At 37.0% G+C, this 23265-nt stretch overlaps 1 protein-coding gene across 1 annotated transcript; it reads right to left on the reverse strand.

Annotated features, from left to right (window-relative positions):
- Positions 1–3623: 3623 nt before the first annotated feature.
- LOC149219493 (WAT1-related protein At5g07050-like) lies at positions 3624–21324 on the reverse strand. The gene is made up of 8 exons (XM_089386834.1): positions 21173–21324; positions 20981–21043; positions 20677–20793; positions 20384–20587; positions 6125–6318; positions 5655–5759; positions 4198–4385; positions 3624–3707 (listed from the first exon to the last, which is right to left on the reverse strand). Exons 1-8 carry the CDS (start codon positions 21322–21324, stop codon positions 3624–3626), a joined length of 1107 nt encoding a protein of 368 aa, XP_089242960.1.
- Positions 21325–23265: the final 1941 nt, after the last annotated feature.

The following is a 23265-nucleotide window of genomic DNA, read 5'->3' on the forward strand; positions in this document are numbered from 1 at the left end:
TTTTATAATGTTGGATTTTATAATATTAGGGCTTATAATAATTGATTTAATATTAGAGTCTAATATTGTTATGTTGAAATGGTTCATAAATATATCATTATGTATAAAACATATTAATAATTATATCAATTTGTTAATAAAGGTATATTAATCGTTAAGATAATGGTGAGGGATAAATAAATATTATTAGTAATAAGCCTATACTATTATTATATTTTATTAATTTTTTTACTGTTAAATATATCAATTTATATGGTTGTTATCATTTACCTAGTTATTAATAAGTACAAATAATCTATCTCTAAGAGCTGCATTAACACTATATATCTAATAATTATTAATGTGATTTATAAATTCCTATAGACACCACATTTACTAATGTGGTTGTATATGCGTTTCATATACGCTTATCAACCACATTGGTAAATATGGTTGTGCTAGTATTAACAATATCATCACTAACTGTAAAAATCTACACTAAAATAATTAGAGATTTAAAAAAATTATTCACAAAAATGAACAAAACCATACATAATATATGCTAACCATATATAATATATGCTAAATTATGAAAGAAACAGTACAAAACAAGAAATCCATAAACTGTAGCTACAACTGCCAAGTTAAACTCACAAATAAGAAAGTTGAGATTGGGATGTCCTGCACTGGTTAGCATATGTATTTATACAAAATTGTAGTCGGCTACATCAATTAGAATATTGTTTTTTGCGAGGTAGTGGTGTACTTTCAATTCTAAAAAGTTAAGGCGGTGACAGTTGGAGGCAAGGTTGACTAATGTCTACAAATGGATCTTCTCATCTACGTAACTCCAAAAAACATTCTTTTCAGTTATTATTTTTTGTTTGAATGGGTTTTCATCTAGTGAGGATTTTGTAAATGTCTACAAATTGATTTTCTAATCTACATAACTCTGAAAAACATTATTTTTGGTTATTATTTTCTTTTTGAGCTTTTTTCAAAGTGGACATTTTTCTTTACTCTCTTGTACCTGCATACAATTGATTATTGATATCTATATAAAAAGAAATCCATCTCTCTTGTACCTACATACAATTGATTATTGATGTCTATATAAAAAGAAATCCATCTCTCTTGTACCTGCATACAATTGATTATTGATGCCTATATAAAAAGAAATCCATCTACTGAGGTACATTGGTACTATCCTCTTTACTAGCTAGTTCTCTACGAATCGTTTTCAATTACATGGTGGCTTACATTTTGACTCCATCTCACATTTGAACTTCTTCGATTACACATCAAGGGGAGATACCAATACACCTATCACCCTCATATATAGGCTAGTGGTTAATTCCACAACATTTAAACTTCTTTGATTACATATCAAGCTTCGATAAGAGTACACCTACCACCCTGGTGTCTACCTAATAGTTACTTCCACAACTTGATCTCACATCCTCTCTCTACCAAAAAGGGATAAACATTACATTCTTAATTCAATAATTACACATCAAACTTAGATACAAATACACCATCTTATCTATCTAATGGTTAATTCCACAACGTAATGTCACATTCTCTCTACCTAAAAAAGATATTCCACAAAGTAATGTCACATTCTCTTTACCTAAAAAAGATAAAGACTACTTGACTACTTCTGACTCAACAAAACTTCCTAACTTTAAACTGTCAGATGGATATTCACCCCCTTATAACAAAATACCTCATTACAACAATCTCAAACAAAACAAAATACCTCATTACAACAATCTCAAATAAGATACAACAAATACAAAACAAAAATAAATTATCTTCCCATGTATTTAAATAAGCCCATTTACATTTCATCACAATGCATTACACTTGGAAATCCTCATCATAATTTTACATCAAAACTGCAAAAACGATCCACACCACAGGAAATGTTCTTCTCGCTAACTGCTCAGACGCTGACGGCTCCACAGGGAATCTATTCCATGCAACGTTATATGCACCTTCGTGCTCCATCTCCTGTGCTGGCAAAACTTGACGCTGGCGGCTTCTCACACTTTCTTGGCCCCTCCAGCTCCACACACACTTTCACATGGCAAGGGCTGAAGAATGCAGCTAGTCTTGAACGCTGTCACCGAACAAACTCAATAAATAGAAGGAACATAGCTTCTATAAACTTTATGACAGGGACAATTCTTCAGCAACCTAAAGTAGTTCTGATCGTTGTACTCTATATCACCATACACGGCTGGACTCGGCACATTATCAACAACAATCCTCATAAAATTCCTCGTTTCAATACTAGCCGTACAAACATCATGCACACAGTCCAACGCTCAATGTTCTGCATGCACAATCTTCACACGTCAAACTTTCTCCGGGCCACGCGCTTCTAGCTCCAACTTCCGTTGGCACAGCTCCAAACTGAGCTTACAACTCACACTTTCTTTGCACAAACCACTAATAGAAAGACACCAAGCCACAACAGGGGTTGCTGCATTTCCTATCAGGTATGTAGCACATGGAGTCATGGCACAAAGATTACCTGCTTGACCCCTTCGGTCCATTGCTGGCTATCAAAGCCAGAGAGACACAACTTCAAATAATGGGCAAATGATACTTGCCACAGCCACAAGGGCTCTTAGCCCTCTTTATCAAAAAAACAACCCGATTATCTCTACTAGGGGCGGCTCTCCAACAAACAACCGTTAAACCCATGCGAACACAGATTTTCTACGCTTCAGACTTAAAGCCTTATCCACTTATACGCTTCAGACTAAACGCCTTATCCACTTAGCAGGCCCACACTGCATAAGTCCAAGCAACAGACTACAAACTACTCTACTCACCTCGTCCTAGGCCCTCCCGTGAGGGATTAGGCCCAGGGCCTGCTCTGATACCACTTGAAAGAAACAGTACAAAACAAGAAGTCGGTAAACTACAGCTGCCAAGTTAAACACACAAATAAGCAAGTTGAGAATGGGATGTCCTGCCTCTGGCTAGACATCTGTATTTATACAAAATTGTAGTCGGTTACATCAATTAGAATATTATTTTTCTTAGGTGGTGCTGCCCTTTCAATTCTGAAAAATTAACTCGGTGGGACTGTTGGAGGCAAAGTTGACTCTTCGAAACTAAATAAGTTAAAGCAGTGCTGACTGTGGTAGGAAGTGAAATAATTATCTCCAACAAATTCAACGTTACAAGTTGGCTTCAAGCGCCTATGACAGCAGGCAGATGGTATTATCATATATGAACCACTACCATTAAACCAAATGAAAGCCACCACACCAATGGACGCCCCAGCAAGAATTTTGTATCCGCAAATGCTTTCATGAGATTTACATAGAAAAAAAAAAACAAAAAACTGTGAACCGTAATACCATTGGACAGCAAACTATGGTTATGGTGATAATTAATCATTGTGACCTGATTTACAAACACTGCTATTTATGTCACTTCCCTTAAGGTTTCAGAAACCGAGAAATAGTAATGAGCCTCCGCTAAGTTTCAATTTCCACTAAATAGTAAAATAAGGTTGCCATAGTAATCTCAGCCATTTTACTAACACCCATTTTCCACGATATTATGTCAGACCGTCGATGCCTCTGGTCTCCATTTTATTGGAGCTTCTAAGTTGCAACGTCGTCTTACTCATATCTGCCTACACGTCCTTCCTCTGGGCCCAAAGCATTGTATAAAGACTTGTCACAAGCAAAATTCCTCCCACGGCACTGCAGGAATCGTTACTAGTTTAATACATATGGTTAATGTTTTATAAATTTTGCAAATTTGTTAAATAAGATATTGGCGCAAACGCTCACATTCCCAAATGAAGGTGCTCGGAGAAAATGAAAAATGACAACATGGAGACCGATATTAGCGACACAAGAGTGAACATGGCTAGAAAAACTAGCCCATTTTTTCTCATACACCATATCAGCATGTAGTACACAGCGCCTGAAATCATAACTCCCTGCATGTTATAAAAATATTAGATCTAAATTTAAATGGATTGTTTAGTATGAAAATATGATAAACACGATAGATAGTTTAGCTTGAAAATTTCATAAACATGAAAGAGATTGGCAAATTCAAACCATTGATTTAGTTCATATTCATCAAATTTCATAAATATTTGAAAATTTAAGATGGCAACCCAAATGGAAATTAAATTATTTTTGAATAATAATGAATGAATAGGAATAAAATGTATAGACATACTCCATAGACAACGCTCAACAGTTGGTTGTCCCACGCGAGGGTCCACCATGCAGCATTTCCTTCAAAAGCGAAGGCTGTCACAGCTGATTGCAGCGTGCCTAAAAAGCACATTAGGGTTGTCACTGACAGTGCAGCTGGGTATAGCTTTACAACGATATCCTGCAAACCAAATACGAAACGAGAGTGTTCTGAATAAAAACAAAAAAAATTGGAATAAGAAATCTTTATCTGATCAATTATTAAATATTTGAAATTCAGTGAAAAGTTATGGAGAACATATGCGAAAATTTTAGTAAGTTGGGGGCTCAATTAATAATTACTGATACTTCAAATATTTCATATTTTAGATATTAAACTATCATTTATTTTTACCAAGAAATATTTTAATAATATTTTAATATTAAGTATTTAAACACTGTAACAAATAAATATATTATACATAGATTTATTTCCTATAAAAGAATGTTGACAGTGCCCATTTAAGATTTTAAACTTTGATGATGGAATAGTATTTGCTATAAAAGAATGTCGGCACTGACCATTTAAGATTTTAACTTTTGATGATGGAGTAGTGTAAGAATTTGTAATTTTTTTGATGTAGTTTTGAAATTATTTTAGAAGATTTTAAGTATATTTTGATTGTGTATAATAATTAATATATATATTTTTAGGTGTTAAGTTTTTCTTCATTTATTAAAGTAAAAGTAAGTTACAAATATGTAAAAGACATTTAGGTGCTTAACATTTTTTTTATGGGAAACCAAGTTTGTTGGCTATCGAAACATATTATTGCCATCCAAAATCTGAAAGTTTTATGTCTGTCTATCAAGGCTCTATATGCCTGTAAGTCTCACCAACAATTTCTAATAATATATCTACGGAATTCTATAGTAGCTCACATATATCACTATTAAAAACTATCAAAATTCCACCACAACTAAACATAAAAACATCAACTAATTAGAAGACTCCATTGGAGTTGGGTCTCGTGCACTCGAACCCGACAACTCTATCTGAGGGAGGCACTGAGTGTGCTCCTCAATGCGGCCTAGGCGCTTGTTTTGATGCTGAATCTGAACCTAGATCAACTGTATATTTCTTATAATTTTTTGGAGTCCCAGATTTGGCTCCCTGGCATGCCCCTAAGGGGTCATTATGGCTCTGGCCACTAGGCTTTTGATAATCTAGTAAAGGTGCAGTGTGTGCTTGTACTGTGTGAGACAACCACGGTGTTGTCTGGGTTGGGGACAAGATCCTTCCATTCCTTCACCTTGACTTCCATGACTGGCCAATGGTTAAGATCAGTTTCTCAGGTTTTAATCAAATGTTTGATATTCGTAGGCGTGCCTGAATAGTAGGCCTACATTGCCTCCTGAAGTGTCTGAGCGTCGGTGCATCGATCGATCCTTCTCGACATTCTGACTGAGGGTGATGCATTCTCCCTCGTCTTCCTGTACCTGCTACCATTTCCATGGCCTCTAACCCCCATCGTTTTGTAACCTGGACCATCCTATACCGCACATTGTCACGTTGAGCACAACTAGGCCGGTCCAAAAGCCCCACTGCCAGCCCAAGCCAAGAAATATTCATGGAATCACAAAACACACAAATATCACAGAGACCTACTATACAATCATTATAGAGCATCACAAGACATTCAAGTTCCGATTCATGCCACGAAAACAATGTTCAATTCATCTCATATGGGCCGCTGCATCGTATATCAACTCGGTGAAGCACCCAGTGAACCAAAAGGCCATAGAACATCCTTTATGTATGCAACAACAACCTTTAACATGATCACCACTAAGGATTTCCTCGTCATACTGAGGCCTCAACCAAACCATGCCAGAAGACACAAACAACCATAATAGACCCTTGCCCAACCAAACTTGTAGTGAAATCCATGGCTTGAAAATCCTACTACCTTTTTGAGGCCGCATGGAACCTGACCTGCCCTGACACCCCAAAACAGAGAGAAACATGCCCATGCGGGAGAGAATAGTGCCGAACATAACTGAGATAGGGATCGAAACAACGTACTTGATATATATAAATTCACACCACGACACCCCATATAGATGACTACCATACCGAACTAGACCAGGCCATCCCATAACCCTGACATTTTCACAACTACACCACACATTCTTCAAGCCTAGAGGCAAGGTAAGAAAAAAAACATACCCACAAGGACTTTCCATTCTTTCTGGTTGGAGTGACATTTTCGATGAGAAACACCTTCACCACGAACTCACCAGCGCAGAACACCAACATCACAGAACAATCCAATTGAATCTTCCTGAGGGAGAAATGCCTAGCGATTGAGGTGTTGTCCACCAAAACAGCTTGGCAGGGTACCACTTCCCTCGTGGGACCTTTCTGATCACACACCATGTGTCCTTCGTCTTAACTCCACACCATTCTTGCATGCATGTAATGACGATTACGTGCCTCCTGGCCTTATCTCCTAATGTTACTGCCATCACCCAGATTCCAAAGAGGATTTCCCTCCCTTCTCTCACCCCGATTGGGTGGGGGCGGGCTCAGTTGCCCTCTGCCTCTAAATTCTGGGTCTGATGATGGTCATGATCCAAAAGGAGTCGAAGGGACTCCATGTCTGCTCGATACTAAATACTCCTCCATTTGGAGTCAATAGATTCACCCTTATGTTGGCATCCCCAATTGGCCAAAAAGTTTGCTTTTTTATTTCCTGATTTGAGGACATGAGATGGACTGATGTAATTAAAGTAGGGTAGGATTTCGCTGATCTCTTGAACAAGACGGGGTTTCCTCCAACTTTTACTGATGTTATCCCATCAGGTTCCATGGTTCAACTGCTTTATAACTTTAATTACCATTCTGGAGTCCCCCTCAATTTCCAAATTTTTAATTTTGTCTCTTCGGGCTATGAGAAGACCATGCTTGATTGCATTAAGTCCAACTTCATTATTCGTAGCATATCCACAATCTTATGCGTAATGATGGTGAGTATGGCTCTATGAGTCTCTAAGCAACCCATTGAACGTTGCTTCCCCTAGGTTCACTTTAGATGAACGATTGAAATTCAACTTGAGGAAGCTCTCATGAGGGGGAAGAAATCTGGATGGCGAAGTACAAGGTGGGGCTAGGGGTTTCCATGACTCTGGAGCCAACATTTGAGGGGATAAGTTCAAAGTAGCTAGAATCTGGGCTTCCTACAGTGCTACCTCCCAATCATCAGGGTGCCACCTCTCAGCTAGAATAATTTCCCTTATATTTTGGATGATTCTTTTCCATATCTCCTCCTAAGGGATTCTTTTATCTTTAAACACTCATTTGTTTCTCTCTTTCCAAATTGCCCACAGAAGAAAACCCAGGGCTAGATTCCATGCCCTATTTAGAACTGGGCTAGAGAACATACCTTTCCTCCATACTTCAATGGGTATTTTGACGTTGGCTCCGTCGCAGTCAAAACGTTTGAAAAGTTTCCCTATGTTTCTCCACATCTGCTCTGCTAGTGGACACGAGTTAAGGAGGTGTTCCATGTCTTTTGCATTCACATCACACATATAACATTTTTCAGGGCCTTGAACACCCCTTTTTTGAAGTTTATCCCAAGTTAAGATACATTTTCAACACACCAACCATAAGAAATATGTAACTTTCGGCCAAAACATACCCATCCATATTTTCTTCCAGATCGATTTTTCCTATTCCTAATGTTCCTTCGTAGCCAACCTATAGGCTTCCTTGATCAAGAACATCTCCTGAGGTGTATACCCCCATCTTAAAATATATGGTCCTCCCATGGTAGCTATTTTTCTCGAGTCTAGCTCCTTTTTGAACACTTCCCATTGGATTGATTCAAGGGCATCTCACCAGTCCTGTATTCCTTCCACTGACGCCATGATGTGTGTTGGTCTGTCTTCTAAAATTGCGCGACGACCAAGTAGTTTGGGTGTTGGTAAATAGGAAAATGTCTGATAGATCTTGTTGTCTAAATAGTTTAGCACGTTGCTGGCAAGAATCTTGCCAAGAGGGTGCCCTTCTTCCATCCTTGATTTCCCAAAAGGTATGTGACCGAATAAGGTCTTTGGACATCATTGCAAGGTTCTAGATTGATGACCCTTTTAGTATGTTTGGAATCCTTAAGATGTTTGTTGCAGAAGATGCAATTCGATACTTTCTCATCCATATAGTCTTCCAGAGGTTGGATCCCCCTTGAATCCATATCCACCATAGTTTTTCCCCCATTTTCTAATTGAGGATGAAGGGGTATCTGAGACCCAGACCTCCCGAGAGCTTTGGTTTGGTGATGATGTCGCAAGCCACCAAGGTCCATTTTTTTGCTTCCTGAGCGCCTATCTATAGAAACTTTTTGAAAATGTCCACCATGATAGAACATGAGGCTTTCAGGGCCGCAAGGCGTGACAGCTTGTAAATCAACATCGATTCGAGAACAACCTTAAGAAGGACCACGTGTCCTACTATGTTTAGCGCTTGGAAGAATCATTAATGTAATATGGCTTGGACACAATCTAGAAGGTCTTTCCAACAGGAGGTTTGAAGGGAGTTAAGGACAAGAGGCATCCCGAGGTATTTCGAGGGAAAATACCCAATGGAGAACCCTAGGGTTTTGGCTAAAAAGGTCTGGGTAGGGGCAAGGGTATTAAATAAGAAAATTTTAGATTTATCGTTATTGATCACGATTCCATAGACTTGCATGAAGTCTTGAAGAATACCTTTTAGGGCCTTGGCTTCATGAAGGGATACTTGGCAGAACAACATGATGTAATCAAAAAATTGTTGGTGAGTGAGCGGAAGATCATTTCCCCAGAGATGGATCCCTTTTGTAATTCGCATTTGAATAACTGCCTTTATGTAACTCCCTAACCACTCCACTGTTAGGATGAACAAGAAGGGGGAGAGATGATCTCCCTGGCAAATCACCCTGGAGGGATTAAAGGACCTCGAAGGGGAGCCATTAAGGAGAATAGATATCACCGATGAGGAGATCATAGATGAGATCCAATCAATCCATCTAGAGTTGAAGCCAAAAGATTTCAAAATTTCAAGAATAAAGGGCCAACTGAGACGATCATAGGCTTTAGACAGATCCAGTTTTATCATCATTCCTTTCATTTTCATCTGCTTAAGGGAGTGAATAGCTTCCTGAGTGGTTATGATTCCATCAAGGATTTGACGCCCTTGAAAAAAACCAATTTTCTCAGGAGAGATCAAGTTTGGAAGCATGGGTTTAAGTCTCTTGACCATCACAATATAAATAATTTTATAGATGAAATTACATAGGGAAATAGGCTTGAAGCCTTGGGGGTCTTTAGAATGCGCCATTTTTGGAATTAAAGTATAAAGGACAAGTTGAGGGCTTGATTTACCTTTTGAGATCTTTGAGACTCCTCTATGACGTCGAGAATGTCTTGCCCCATGAAGTGCCTAGTCACCTGAAAGAATTCTGCCTTGAATCCATCTGGGCTAGGTGCTTTGTTCCTATGTGGGATATGCCTAGCGATTCTCTGAATAGCCTATGTTCTATCTTGGTATGGCTTCGAGAGAATGTTATGGAAATGATTTACCAAGAGGGTTTCCATCTCTTCATGATTGACTAGTCTGTTTCTGGTGGAATCCTTTAGAGAGAAGATATGGTAGTTCTGGCGACGTTGAATCATGGCCTTATGAAAGAACCTAGTATTCTTTTCCCCTTCTCGTAGCCACTGGACTCGATATTTTTGTTTCCAGAGGATTTCCTCTTGTTTCCTCCTTTCCTCAAGTTGCATGAGAACCCTTCCTTCTTCGATTTCTAGAGTGTTAGATCGACCTTCCATGATCATTCTTTGTTGGATGGATTGCATTTTCTTTTGAAGATTAAGTTTCTCTTTCATAATGTGACCAAACTCCAACTTATTCCATTTTTTGATTTTCTTCTTGAGCTCTTTTAGCCAAAGATGAAATGTATGCATGCAGTTCCTACCATGTGCTTTACTATTCTTCCATCAATTTTCTAATTTACCCAAAAAATCCGACTTGCGAGGCCAAAAAGATTCAAAATGGAATGGACGGTTTCTTGGCACTAGCTTCAGATCCATTTCTAAACGGATTGGCCAATGGTCTGATCCCATGTAGGGGAGGATAGTCACTTCAAAGAAGATATCTCTAGATATGAGTCCCTCTGACACAAGAAAATGGTCTAAGTGACTTGCAACTTGGTTATGGCCCCCTCTTCTGTTGTTCCACGTATATATTCCGTTATGAGTGGGAATGTCAACTAATTTTAGATCTGCGATAAGACCTTTGGATCTTGTCTCCTCTTGCCTCCTTTTTTCTCTTTCAACGACATAATGATATTGAAGTCGCCCCCAAAAATCCATAACTCTTCATGAAAAATTTGCTTAAGCCTTCTGATCATCTGGAGGAAGGCATATTTCTCTCCTGGAATGTTAGGGCCATAGACAATAGAGATGATAACCCAGTCTCTAGTTCCTATATGCCGGAATCTCCCCGATATGATGTGGGGCATACTCATCCTTGATCAAAGATTATCTCTGATGGGTTCCAAATAATCACAACCCCACCTACACTACCTCGCACATCCAGGGCCATCACTTCATACATCGGCTTCATCTTACTAGTTATCTCCTTAAGCCTCACCTCAGATACTTTGGTTTCCTGAAACAAGCCTATACTGGGCTTTTCTTGCTTTAATCTTTCTCTTAGGTACCTCTATTTTCCTCTGTTGTTGAGGCCTCTTATATTCCACACGAGCACAATAATTGATAAGACTTATGAAGATGGTGGAATACCACTGATAGCGGTACCATCGTGGCAAAATTCACTAGCGTCTCCCCCACAATTTGTATGGATTCTTGTAGGTTCTTTCTGCCTCTTTTTTTCCCTCGTTTACCTGGTCCACTTTGGTTGACTACATTGTTCATCTAGGATCCCATCGGATGTGGTGGATTTGGGGGTTTCTGACTTTATTTGGCCTGGTATTGCTGAAAGGTCTCCATGTATATCTTCTTTTTGTCCTTGGGGATAAATCGTTCATCCACGTTTTTCCATTCATTCAGTAATCTCTTCAGAACCTATTCTTCTATCCACAGGTCTTATTTTTCTCTATTGATTTCCATATTGTTCTTACTTTCATTTGTCTCCGCCAGTTACTCTTGCGCCTTTCGTTTGGGTATAGGGTTTATTTTAAGAAAAACCCTAGCTGATGGATCTGCTCACTTCCCTTTCTATGCCATCTTCGAAGTTTTCCATTGATCTTGTAGTAAACTGAATCGATTTTGGGGATCTATATTCTGCTTCTCCTGCTGCATTGCATTAGACCGGGGTTGCTTTGATGATGATTTTTTCTTATAGGGTACTTCTTGGAATCCCTCATTATCCACCCAAGATTGTCCTCCAGCTGCTACAGGTTGAGGTTCTTTTGTCCCGATCTGATTAAGAGGGCACACTTTATACAAATGGCCATATTCATGGGAATATTTGCAGTGGAATGGGATATGCTCATAATCCAAGGGTTGTTACAACACTTCATCTTTGTACTGCAACTCTACAAATTCTGCTAATGGGCTTGTTATATTCATATATATGCAGATGCAACCAAAGGATGTGTATCTTCCCCGATGGGTGGCATTTGCAACTTTTCCAAAACATCCTATGGAATTTCCAATACTTTCTAGGATCTCCGGGTCCCATAATTCACTAGGTAAAGCAAAGAGCCTCACCCAAATGGTTGCTTCCATGAACTACTCTTCATCTGGGTTATAACATTCCTCCCAGAATCGAATCAAGCCATGGTATTTCATATATTTTCTATAGTTTTCCTGCTTATTGGCTGGAATCATGAAATGTGACTTCTTGGTGGTTTTGGGCAAACATTTCCCCCGTAATCTTGCTTGCCACTGTACTCCAATGACCGGGCTGCCATTAAGGCCGGCGCTAACGTTTGGAGATGTGGCTATGCCATATTTCTTTCTCGTTTCTCCTTCGGCCACATTCTTATAGGAGGGGATCTCTACCCCCTGCCAGGACAGTCATGTCGCCTATGAAAATCTTCGACTTGTGAAAGCGTCAGCAAAAGGCTTCAGAGATGACTTCGTGTAGGCTTAGATTAAAACCCTAGAAGAGATCATCTCGATCTTACGAGTATAGTTGTTAATATTAATAATATGTGTTTTGTCAATAAAGTTATGGGTTCAAATTTCAACTTTAGTAGTCAATTTTATTTTAGTAAAAACAAATTTCTTATATCACAAACAAAAAAAGTATTATATAACTAATTTAAATTTGGTTTAGTAACTAATTTAAAATAGATTGTTATTTTCCAATAATTTAAATACTTCAAAATTTTAGCTACATTAAATTTATTTATAAGATACTCTTATTATACTTGCGTGTTGATCTCTATTAATCTCAGTTGAACTATTCTTATCAATGCAATTTAACCAAAGTTCTAAACAGCTTTATATTTCAATAATATTTTAAAATAATTTGTGAGTGTTTTGATTGGGTATCACATTAGAGCTCTTATTGTAGAGGGAGAGACAATATTCTAAGTTTTTTAGGCAAGCGATATAAACAAGTTAAACATGAATCGAATTCTCAAAATTAGAACTAATGCGAGTTCTCAAAATGTAACATTAATTCATGACATTTGATGTTACACAAATAGTTTGAAAAAATGTTTTGCACATTTGTATTGATTTATTAATTACTCCTAAAATTATAGTTGCTATTCCCAAAATTACAGTTGCTACCACCATTTCTTACACCTTCCACCATCGCTCTCCAACACGTTAACACCCTCTGCCACATCTATGAAGATGTGTTCTTAACCCTCTGCCCTCGATGGTTGCAGCCTTTGTAGACTTCATAGCTCCCATGTTATGCCATGGTTTGACATTCTTCTCCAGATAAGTTCTGGACCCTCGCTAGTTGTAGCCTTCTCACCCTTCATAGCTCCAATGCTACTCTACCCTGCCCTGGTGCTCCAATGCTTTGCCCTGGATCGACATTCTTCTCAGCTCCAATGCTCTGCTATGGTGCGACATTCTTCTCCAAGCTGACAATTAAATGAACATATGGTAGTAGAAGTGCTCTCGTTTACATTTGAAAAATTAGGCAACATTCACACACATGTATGCTTGCTGGGATATTGTTCTCTTATTCCAAATTCTCCTGGAGAAGATGAAAATTAGCATTGAAACTCTCTCTTCTGTTTGCTGACATTGAAAATCTCTCTTCCATCTGCTGGGATATTGTTCTGAATAAATGCCCCTGGAGGAAGAGGTACATAAAACTCCTTTCTACCTCTGCTTCTGTTCCCTTATAAAATTGTTTACATTTATATGAATTGGAGGAAGAAGAGGTACATAAAACTCCTTTCTGGCTCTACTTCTGTTCCCGTATAAAATTGTTTACATTTATATGAATTAGCTCGGCTCAAGGTTTTGGTACTGACTCCACCTCATGTTGCTATATATAACTATTCTCATTTCTCTAAATTAACTCACTGCAAGCTCTGGTATTGACTTTGCTTCATGTTCCCATATATAGTTGTTTTGATATATAATTATTTTCATTTCTCTTCATTCCCTTGATTTCCATCCTAGGTAACCTGGTCCCATTCATGTATTGAGAGCAAGCTTTGCATATTTCCAGATTTATACGTTCAGAGTACATATTAATATTCAAATAAATATATGCCACACCGTCTGAGAAAGAGATGGGATTGCAATTAGCTTTTGCAGAAAACTATGGTATAGTGTACAAAATTCAAACCTATAAAAAGTGACCTCCCTAAACATTTGAACTGAACTTTCAAAGCATTAGGGCATCTTAGAGAATGTGTTTCCCAGCATCTCGTCTAAATTGATTATACCTTGATCATCTCATCCAAATTGATTATAGTTGGTAATGGATGTACTTTATTGAAAATGTGATTGATTATACCTCGATCAATTGGCAATGGATGTGCTTCATTGAAAATGTTTGCGATGGACACTGGCTTTTCGCTCTATATATTTATATTGAAAACTGCTATAACGATGCACTTGTATTTCCTCATTTAAATATTATACAAAAATACAATAAAAAACTGAAAACTTATCCTGAATTCTTTAGTTCTTAATTTGGATCCATTACGTAAAAACCATACAACACATTTTTTTTCCTTTTTATTGTGGCAATGATTTGGTTCTTAATTTTGATCCTTCGCCTTCGCTTATTACTTCAATCGAAGTTAATATACAAGATTTTATTGGGAAGGTATGCCGGGTGCAACGTGAACTTGTTTGAATTACATATTCTCAGAATATCCTAAAATTAATTTGACCAGTGCCTTCATTATAAAAATCCAAAATGTTCCATCACTCTACGGTGGAAACAAGTTAAGCACTAAGAAATAAGTTATGGTTTTCTAATTTCCTGGATTTCCCTACTATTTATATCTATGGGATTCAAAAATTATAATTGATTAATTAATGGGCAATGCAAACATCACCAACCCATTATTACAGGGCTGGCTGGAAAGAATTAAGCTACTATGGAATCAACCTAGGAACTCCACTATCAAGCATATTGGCAGGGAACATAATATGGATGCAGATGAACTATCGAAGAAGGACTTGAATGATAACACTGAAAGAATGCACTTAGAAATTATCCTGGAACAACAAGTCATTGACATTGGAAAGGAATAGAATATGGATGCGGATGAACTATGGAAGAAGGGCTTCAATGATAACATTGAAAGAATGCACTTAGACATTATCTTGGAACAACAAGTCATTGACATGAGAGACTTCCCATTGCCTAGCTAGTTACTACATCCCCTCCTTTTTTTTATAATTTTTGTAACTCTACTTGTCTCAAAACTATTTATGCTTTTTTCACTGGCAAGAATGGACATACTGTTATTTCATGCTATACAGCCAGCCAAAGGAAGTAGTTTTATTTTACTTTTAATACTGAACTGCATACTAGTTTATTACTCTGAATCTGTATAAGGACATGGACTATTTATTACTCCCTTTATATTTGTATTGGGCTGTATTTGAATAGATTGCTATAATGACATCTCCACTCATAAAATTTTTATAATGTAAGACTTTCTTAATATCATTGTAAATTCCTATTTTTGAGCCATTAATATATAATCTTACTTTTTTCGTACAAAAATGAATTAAGCACTATTTATACCATAAATATATAATTTAAATAAAAAACCGTCCTCAGAATACGTTCAGTAAATCCAACATCTTCCAATATAACTTACACATTGCACGCCTTCTAATATAACTTCAAAAAACACATTGCACCCTAATCGAATCTTCTAATATAACTTCAAGAAATTAATTGTGCCCTAATCGAATAGGAGGTTAGAGTTTGGAAACCTGCTGAACAAGCCATGCAGACCAGACGATAATAGTAATCACTATAAGTAGACAGGCCTTGATCCATTACTTTGTTGAAATATTAATAATTTCAACTGCGCATTTATTGCAGTGTTGTTTAGCAAAACCACCAGTTTTATACCGCACCACCTTTTGCCAAAAGTGGTATTTTTGGAGGGGGCTCCGATCACTCTGACTAGCTGACACGTGGCCGTAGTACGTTTTCAAAACCGCCCATCCCCCGGAACGTAAAGTTCGTGCAAGTGGAGCCTCCGGGGAATTGATGACAGCCATTCGATTAAATCAATGGTTGCGTACAGGCCTGAAATTGGAGATTGCGTAAAGTTCTTTTGACTGCCAGTAAATTAATTTTGAAGTACCTTCGATCAGAAATTTAATATATATCGCCATGCTGAGAATTTAATGTGGTTCGTAGATATAGGTGAAGTTATTAAGTTTATTATTTTTTTGTATTCACGAATGTAATTTTTGTTTTTACGGGACATGTAAAAACGTATGTATGTTTTTGTTTTTGTGTGGTTCTTTGCATATGAAACCTAAGGGAAGCAAGCAACGTTTTTCTTTGTTGACTTTGCACTGTAATGCAAGGATGAAAAACGCATAGCAGTGCGAAATGAAACAAGAACAGAGCATGAGCATATGATGATTTTTTTTTTACTTTACAGCAGTAAATCTATGTAAGAATTTTTTTATTTACAGTAGTAAATGTAAATGAAAAATTTACACACAACAGTGTAAATCTTTTCAAATGGAGGCAGAGTAATTTTGTTTTTGTTGAAATGTTCTTGGTGTAATCCCTCAGGCAAAGGAAGAATATATTTGTATCAGCTGTTGTTTGATTAATGAATACAAGTTTATTTTGGTTGAGAAACTCTACTCTACTCAGAATTTTTTTTTCCTTCCCTGTGTAAAGATCATGTGGAGAAAATAGAGCATTTTCTCTGTTCAGTCTTTTGTGTTTGAAATTACCAGAAATTTCCAACATGGTATCTGAGCAGATCCAGGCTCTTTCAAGGTGTCAAAGAAGCTGAAGAAGGAGTTTTTTTTGTTGCAACAACTTCTCCAGCAGAGTGAAGTCTCAGGCAAAAGAATCCAAGGTATTTCTCAAAGTTTTTTTTGTGTAGCTGTTGAAAACAGTCAGTGTTTGTTTTAAATACACAATCAAATATTTGAAGCATAGCTGAGAGTGCAAGGAATGGCCAGCACCAGCACTAGCATGGGTATGTTTAATACTCAGCTCCCACAGTTTAATGGGAAAAACTATGACTATTGGGCAATAACCATGAGAGCCCTGTTTGCCTCACAAGATTTATGGGAACTTGTTGAATATGGGTTTGAAGAACCAGGAGATGAAGAAGAGTTTAATAACTTGACACAGGCAGAGAAAGATCTGTTGAAGAGCAATAAGAAGAAGGATTCAAAAGCCCTCGTATTTTTGTATCAAGCAGTGCATGAGAGTGTGTTTCCAAGGATAGCAGCAGCCAAGACATCCAAAGAAGCATGGAAAACTCTCAAGACAGCCTATCAAGGCATGGAGAAAGTGAAGACAGCAAAACTACAGTTGCTGAGGAGAGATTTTGAGAATCTATGTATGAAGGAGTCAGACAATATTGACTCATTCTTCACACAAGTGATTGGTCTGGTCACACAGATAAGGTCTCATGGAGAAACTCTTGAAGAAAGAAGGATTGTGGAGAAAATATTGAGGGTCCTACCCTCAAAGTTCGATGTGATTTTCACCACCATACAAGAGACAAAGTATCTCACAAACTTTTCAGTTGAAGAGCTTCATGCATCACTGATAACACATGAGCAGAGGTTGAGTAGAAATGAAAACTCATCTCTAGAGCAAGCCTTCAAGACCCAGATGTCCTTTGGAAGAGGAAGAGGTCAAGGCAGAGGAAACAAGAGAGGAAGAGGCAGAAACCAAAACAGAAGTGGAAGGAACAGTGCAGCAAATGCTCAAGGAAGAGGCAGCAATCCAAATCAGAACCAAAGCCAAGGCAGCAGTCAACAAAGTGGACGACATCATGCTCAAGGACAAAGGTATGAAAAATCCAATGTCCAATGTTATTATTGTAAAAAATATGGGCATTATGCAAATGAATGTAGGAAGAAGCGGCATGATATGAGTAATAGATCTAGTGCAAATATCACTAGAGAAAATATCAGCCAAGATAATGTGCTTTTAGCTTGTAACATGGCTGAAATAAACAGTGATGATATATGGTTTCTAGATTCCGGTTGTAGTAACCATATGATAGGAAACATAGCCCTGTTTTCTGCTATAGATCAAAATGTGAAATCACAAGTCACACTTGGGACTGATAGTAAAATTTCTATTATGGGAAAAGGAGAAGTAAAGATATTTACAAAGAAAGGTGAAAAGAAAACCATAGTAGATGTCTATTATGTTCCTGGAATGAAGTGTAACCTCTTAAGTATTGGATAACTTGTTCGAAAGGGTTACAATGTTTTCTTGAGAATGATGTATGCACCATCATGGATAGAGCACCCAACAAAAGATGTATTAGTGAAGTGAAGATGACCAGGAATAGGATGTTGCCTCTCAGAATAAGGGCAGATTTGAAAAATAAAGAAGAAATTGCAGCAGTTACACAAGAGGCTTTCCAAAGTGTGCCGCAGGATGAAAATTGGTTGTGGCACGTGACATTTGGACATCTCAACTTTGGAGGTCTTAGTCTATTCATTAGAAAAGGAATGGTAAAAGGATTACCATTGATAGAGAAACTAGACAGCCTTTGTGAAGGTTGTATCTTGGGGAAACAACACAAAGAAAGTTTTCCATCAGGGAAAAGCATAAGGGCAAAAACACCCTTAGAGATTGTCCACTCAGACTTATGTGGACCAATGCAAACCCCGTCATTAGCAGGCAGCCAATATTTTCTAATATTCATTGATGATTTCACCAGAAAGACTTGGGTTTATTTTCTGAAGAACAAAAGTGAAGTGTTTGAAAAATTTCGAAATTTCAAAGCACTTGTGGAAAACCAAAGCGGGCTGCATATCAAAGTTCTGAGAACTAATAGAGGAGGTGAGTATATCTCCAAGGAATTTCTACGGTTTTGTAGAGAAAATGGAATTCATAAGCAGTTTACAGCGAGGTACACCCCGCAGCAAAATGGAGTTGCTGAGAGGAAGAATAGGACCATCATGGATATGGCGAGGAGTATGCTAAAGGCAAAGCATTTGCCAAATGATTATTAGGCTAAAGCTGTACACTGTGCAGTATCTATTTTGAATAGGTGTCCTACAAAAGCATTCATGAACAAAGTGTCGGAAGAAGCATGGAGTGGGAGAAAGCAAGGAGTCACCCACATGAAAGTTTTTGGTTGTGTGGCTTATGCACACATTCCAGATTAGCTAAGGAGGAAGTTGGACAACAAAGGGGAGAAATGTGTTTTCATTGGATACAGTGAGGAATCCGAAGCTTACAGGTTGTATATCCCATCTACCAAGAAGTTTTTTGTGAGCAGAGATGTTCAGTTCATTGAGGAGGAAGCTTGGGATGGAAGCATAGAGAAAAAAATGAATGTTAAAAATTGTTTGTCTCATGATGAAAATGATGAGGAGATGGCTGAAATACATCCCCAAACAACAGCGCCAACACAGGGATAGAAAGTGACACCCTTGAGGAGAAATGAAACTGCCTCACCAAGCACACCACAAGGAGGAAATTCAAGTGCTTCTTCAAGTACTTGCACACCAAATGAAAGAGGTAAGAAATTCAGAAACTTAAGTGACATTTATGATGAATGTATGAACTCTTTGTTTGCATTATATTGTCATGTTGATGACCCTATTCATTTCGAAGATGCAATTAAGGATAAGAAATGGATAGAAGCTATGGATGAGGAGATTAATGCCATAGAAAGAAACAAGACATGGGATTTAGTTGAGCTACCAAAAGGTAAAGAAGTCATTGGAGTTAAGTGGGTCTATAAGACCAAGAGTAATGCTGAAGGAAAAATAGAAAGACATAAGGCAAGACTTGTAGTCAAAGGATACAAGCAGTAGTATGGGAGAGACTATGAGGAAACTTTCGCACTGGTTGCTAGAATGGAAACTGTGAGAGCAGTGCTGTCCATAGCAGCACAAAATAAGTGGAAATTCTACCAAATGGACGTGAAGTCAGCATTCCTAAATGGAGTGTTAATGGAAGAGGTTTACATTGAACAACCTCTAGGCTATGAAAAGAAAGGCCAAGAGCACAAAGTCTGCAGATTGAATAAAGCTCTTTATGGGCTGAAGCAAGCACCAAGAGCATGGTATAGTAGGATAGATTCTTATCTACTGGAAAATGGTTTTGAAAAATGTGAGGGAGAACCCATTGTCTACATAAAAAAAAAGGATGGTTAAATTCTAATTGTTGTGCTGTATGTTGATGATGTTATTTTTATAGGTAATGATGACTACCTCATTGAAAATTTCAAAACAGTCATGAAAGAAGAATTTGAAATGACTCACATGGGTTTGTTGAGATACTTCTTAGGAATAAAAGTTCTTGGTGTAATCAATGAGGCAGAGGAAGAATATATAGTTTTGTTTTTGTTGAAATGTTCTTGGTGTAATCCATGAGGGAGAGGAAGAATATATTTGTATCAGCTATTGTTTGATTAATTGATTAATGAATACAAGTTTATTTTGGTTGAGAAACTGTGCTCTCCTCAGAATTTTTTTTTGCTTCCCATCTTTTGGAGAAAACAGAGCATTTTCTCTGTTCAGTCTTTTGTGTTTGAAATTACCAGAAATTTCCAACATCCTTGTTGTTGATATCAGCGGTGCCGACTGAAATGATATTAGCTTTTTGGACATGTCCCCGAGGAGACCAAGGTATTGGTATAACAGGACCCTTGTACAGGCTGGCAATCACCACTCCGCCTATGTAAACTGCTGTACCAAACGCTTTGACTTGGCCTGGCAAACTTTTAACGCTAAATTTCTCCATTCTGAACTCATTCCACAGAATTGAAAATTTACATCGCCATGTTATAATATGTATAAATGCAGACCGGAAAAATCAGAAAGCTGACCGTACCTGAACATGACGGTGATTATGAAGATTATCGCAGGTATCACATTTCCCAAAGCGCTCGCCAATGTTGCAGATGTATAATTAAGCCCCGCAAAGTGCAAGTTTTGGCAGATTGTTATCCTTCAATATTTGTTTCAAGCTTGTAAACAATGTGTTAAAATCGAGGTGAACTAATTCTATGGTAGACTTTAGGGAATATTTTGTAATCAAATCGATTCAAAAGAGTTTAACTTCATTTCTTTTCATCAAGGTAATTAGGAAATTGTTAATACAAACCAATTCCATTACAAAGTAAACTTCAACATACCCACACAAAGCAAGAATGAAAATCCTGCAGAAGATGTCAAACGTTAGAGATGGCCGCCCATTCCTGCAATATGGTAATAAACAGAGATCAATCTGCAATTCTAAGCCGACGATGATGTAATCAGACTTAATATTTCTTGAAAATACTAGAATTGTCAAGTGCTGCAAGATTTTGGGGGATTTATGTAATTACCTTTCAAGGAAATAAGCGATAGGGCTTAAGAAAACTACAGTGATTAGATTCCTGTAAACCACGAAAACAAAGTGGCTCATGCCATTGCTAAGGGCAGCTTTTGAAATTATATTCAAGACAGCATATCCGAACTGGATACCAAAAGCCACCATGAAAGGTTTGTGTTTGCTCATCTATGCAACAAAATTACAGGCTTTCGTCTAACAACCACACATACACGGAACGCAACGCAACCTACTCATTCTCTCTCTCTCATATATATATATATATATAACAGTATTGTAATATATCAGATCTCCCCTCTCACATATATATATATATAAAACAGTATTGTAATATATCAGATCTCCATTACAGTACTGTTAAGTATAACTCAGGGGGATCCAACGAAAAATATAAACTATTTATTGTCCTTGTCCTTCCTGATTTTCCTCATGCTTCGCGAGCTCTTTAGTTGTGTCACTATTATCCTACACAGTGATAATGATATTCTGTGAATTGTATATACCTGGCAAACAATGCTGCATGCGTTCGAATGAAATCATGGATTACAGAGTCGCATGACGTTGGATACCATGATCAGAACATTTTTAATTGGTTTCTACTTCACTTTATAAGATAATATTAATGTCCCTTCAACCATTTTTAATGGGTTTCGACTTCACTTTATAAAATTATATTAATGTCCCTTCAACCATTTTTAATGGGTTTCTACTTCACTTTATAAAATTATATTAATGTTAATTATCATATGTTGTCCAGTCTTTTTAGAGTTAGGCCAAAACATAGAATACCAGCTGTATCTATATTCTCAGTGGTTCGAAAAAGAGTTTGTTTTTCCTTCGCCTACGATCAATTGCAATAATGACAGATGTTGGGCCTAAAAACATACGTTATTTCCCATAAATATGAGAAGAAGTGTAATTTTTTTTCTTTTAATCTTCAATTCTTTTAAGGACAATAAAGATTACAAAACCTCGTGAGGCATGACATTTTAGAAATTGGCTAATGCCTTGTTTCATAGGCCACCTTAAATAATATATAGAAAGAAAGATATATCTTATTCCAATTTAAGTGTTTTTCTCATCTTAATATGAGGAAATGAGCAAACATAAAATTGACATTGATTTATTTATCAAGCATGAATTGTTCAGTCTACGCTGATAGCCATTGTATAGTATAATTTTTAAAACATTCTGGAAATTTACGAGGCATGCCTCCCTTCTAACATTTCTAATGTTTTTCTACTTCACTTTATAAACTTATATTAATGTGAATCATCGTATGTTGGCAAATTGCTGTAGTATATAGTCTCAGTGGTTCGAAAATGTTTTGTTTTTCCTTCACCTTCGATCAGTTCCAGTAAAGATACAGGTTGGCCTTAAAAATACAAGTCCTTTTGAATAAATATGTTTAAAATTGAGAAGAAATGTAAATGTATTATTATTTTATTTTCAATATTTTTGGAGGCATAACATTTTAAGAATGGGTTAATGATCTAATATTTTATTAATAAGAAAATTTTGAGAAAAAATTATATTGAAAATATTTGATCTAAGTTTTTGGAACCAATCAGTGTGATTCATTTTCAGGATAAGATAAAAAGACAGGTATCAAAAAAGTCTAAATAATCTAATACTCTATGTAAAAACACTTAAATATTATATAAAAAAATATATCTTATTATTTTCTTATAAGTAATTGATTAATTAGCTAATAGGTTATTTCGAAGCCCACCTTAAACAATATAAAAGAGATATATTTTATTCCATACATATATATAATTCCCTTTCAAATTTTCTTTGGTTGGCTGACCATGGATGCGAGCTGCAGACTGCCCTTGTCACTTACCACAAAAATATCATAACTTTTATTTTTTTACCCTCAATCTGGTGATGTATGATTTTTTTATTACTCAAGTTTATAATATAATATTGTTTCACATCCCTTTTTATTGTAACAGAGATTTACCTCTCAATAAATTTGACTCAAGACTTGAGAGGAAGCAGATCTTTTTTCATTGTAGTAAAAATTTACCTCTCAATAAATTTTGACATAAAATTTGCTAGATTCACATTTTAAGATAGATCTAA

Source organism: Pinus tabuliformis, chromosome Q (genome assembly GCF_031772625.1).
Source record: "Pinus tabuliformis cultivar Carrire ecotype Pingquan chromosome Q, CPIR1, whole genome shotgun sequence".
Lineage (NCBI taxonomy): Eukaryota > Viridiplantae > Streptophyta > Pinopsida > Pinales > Pinaceae > Pinus > Pinus tabuliformis.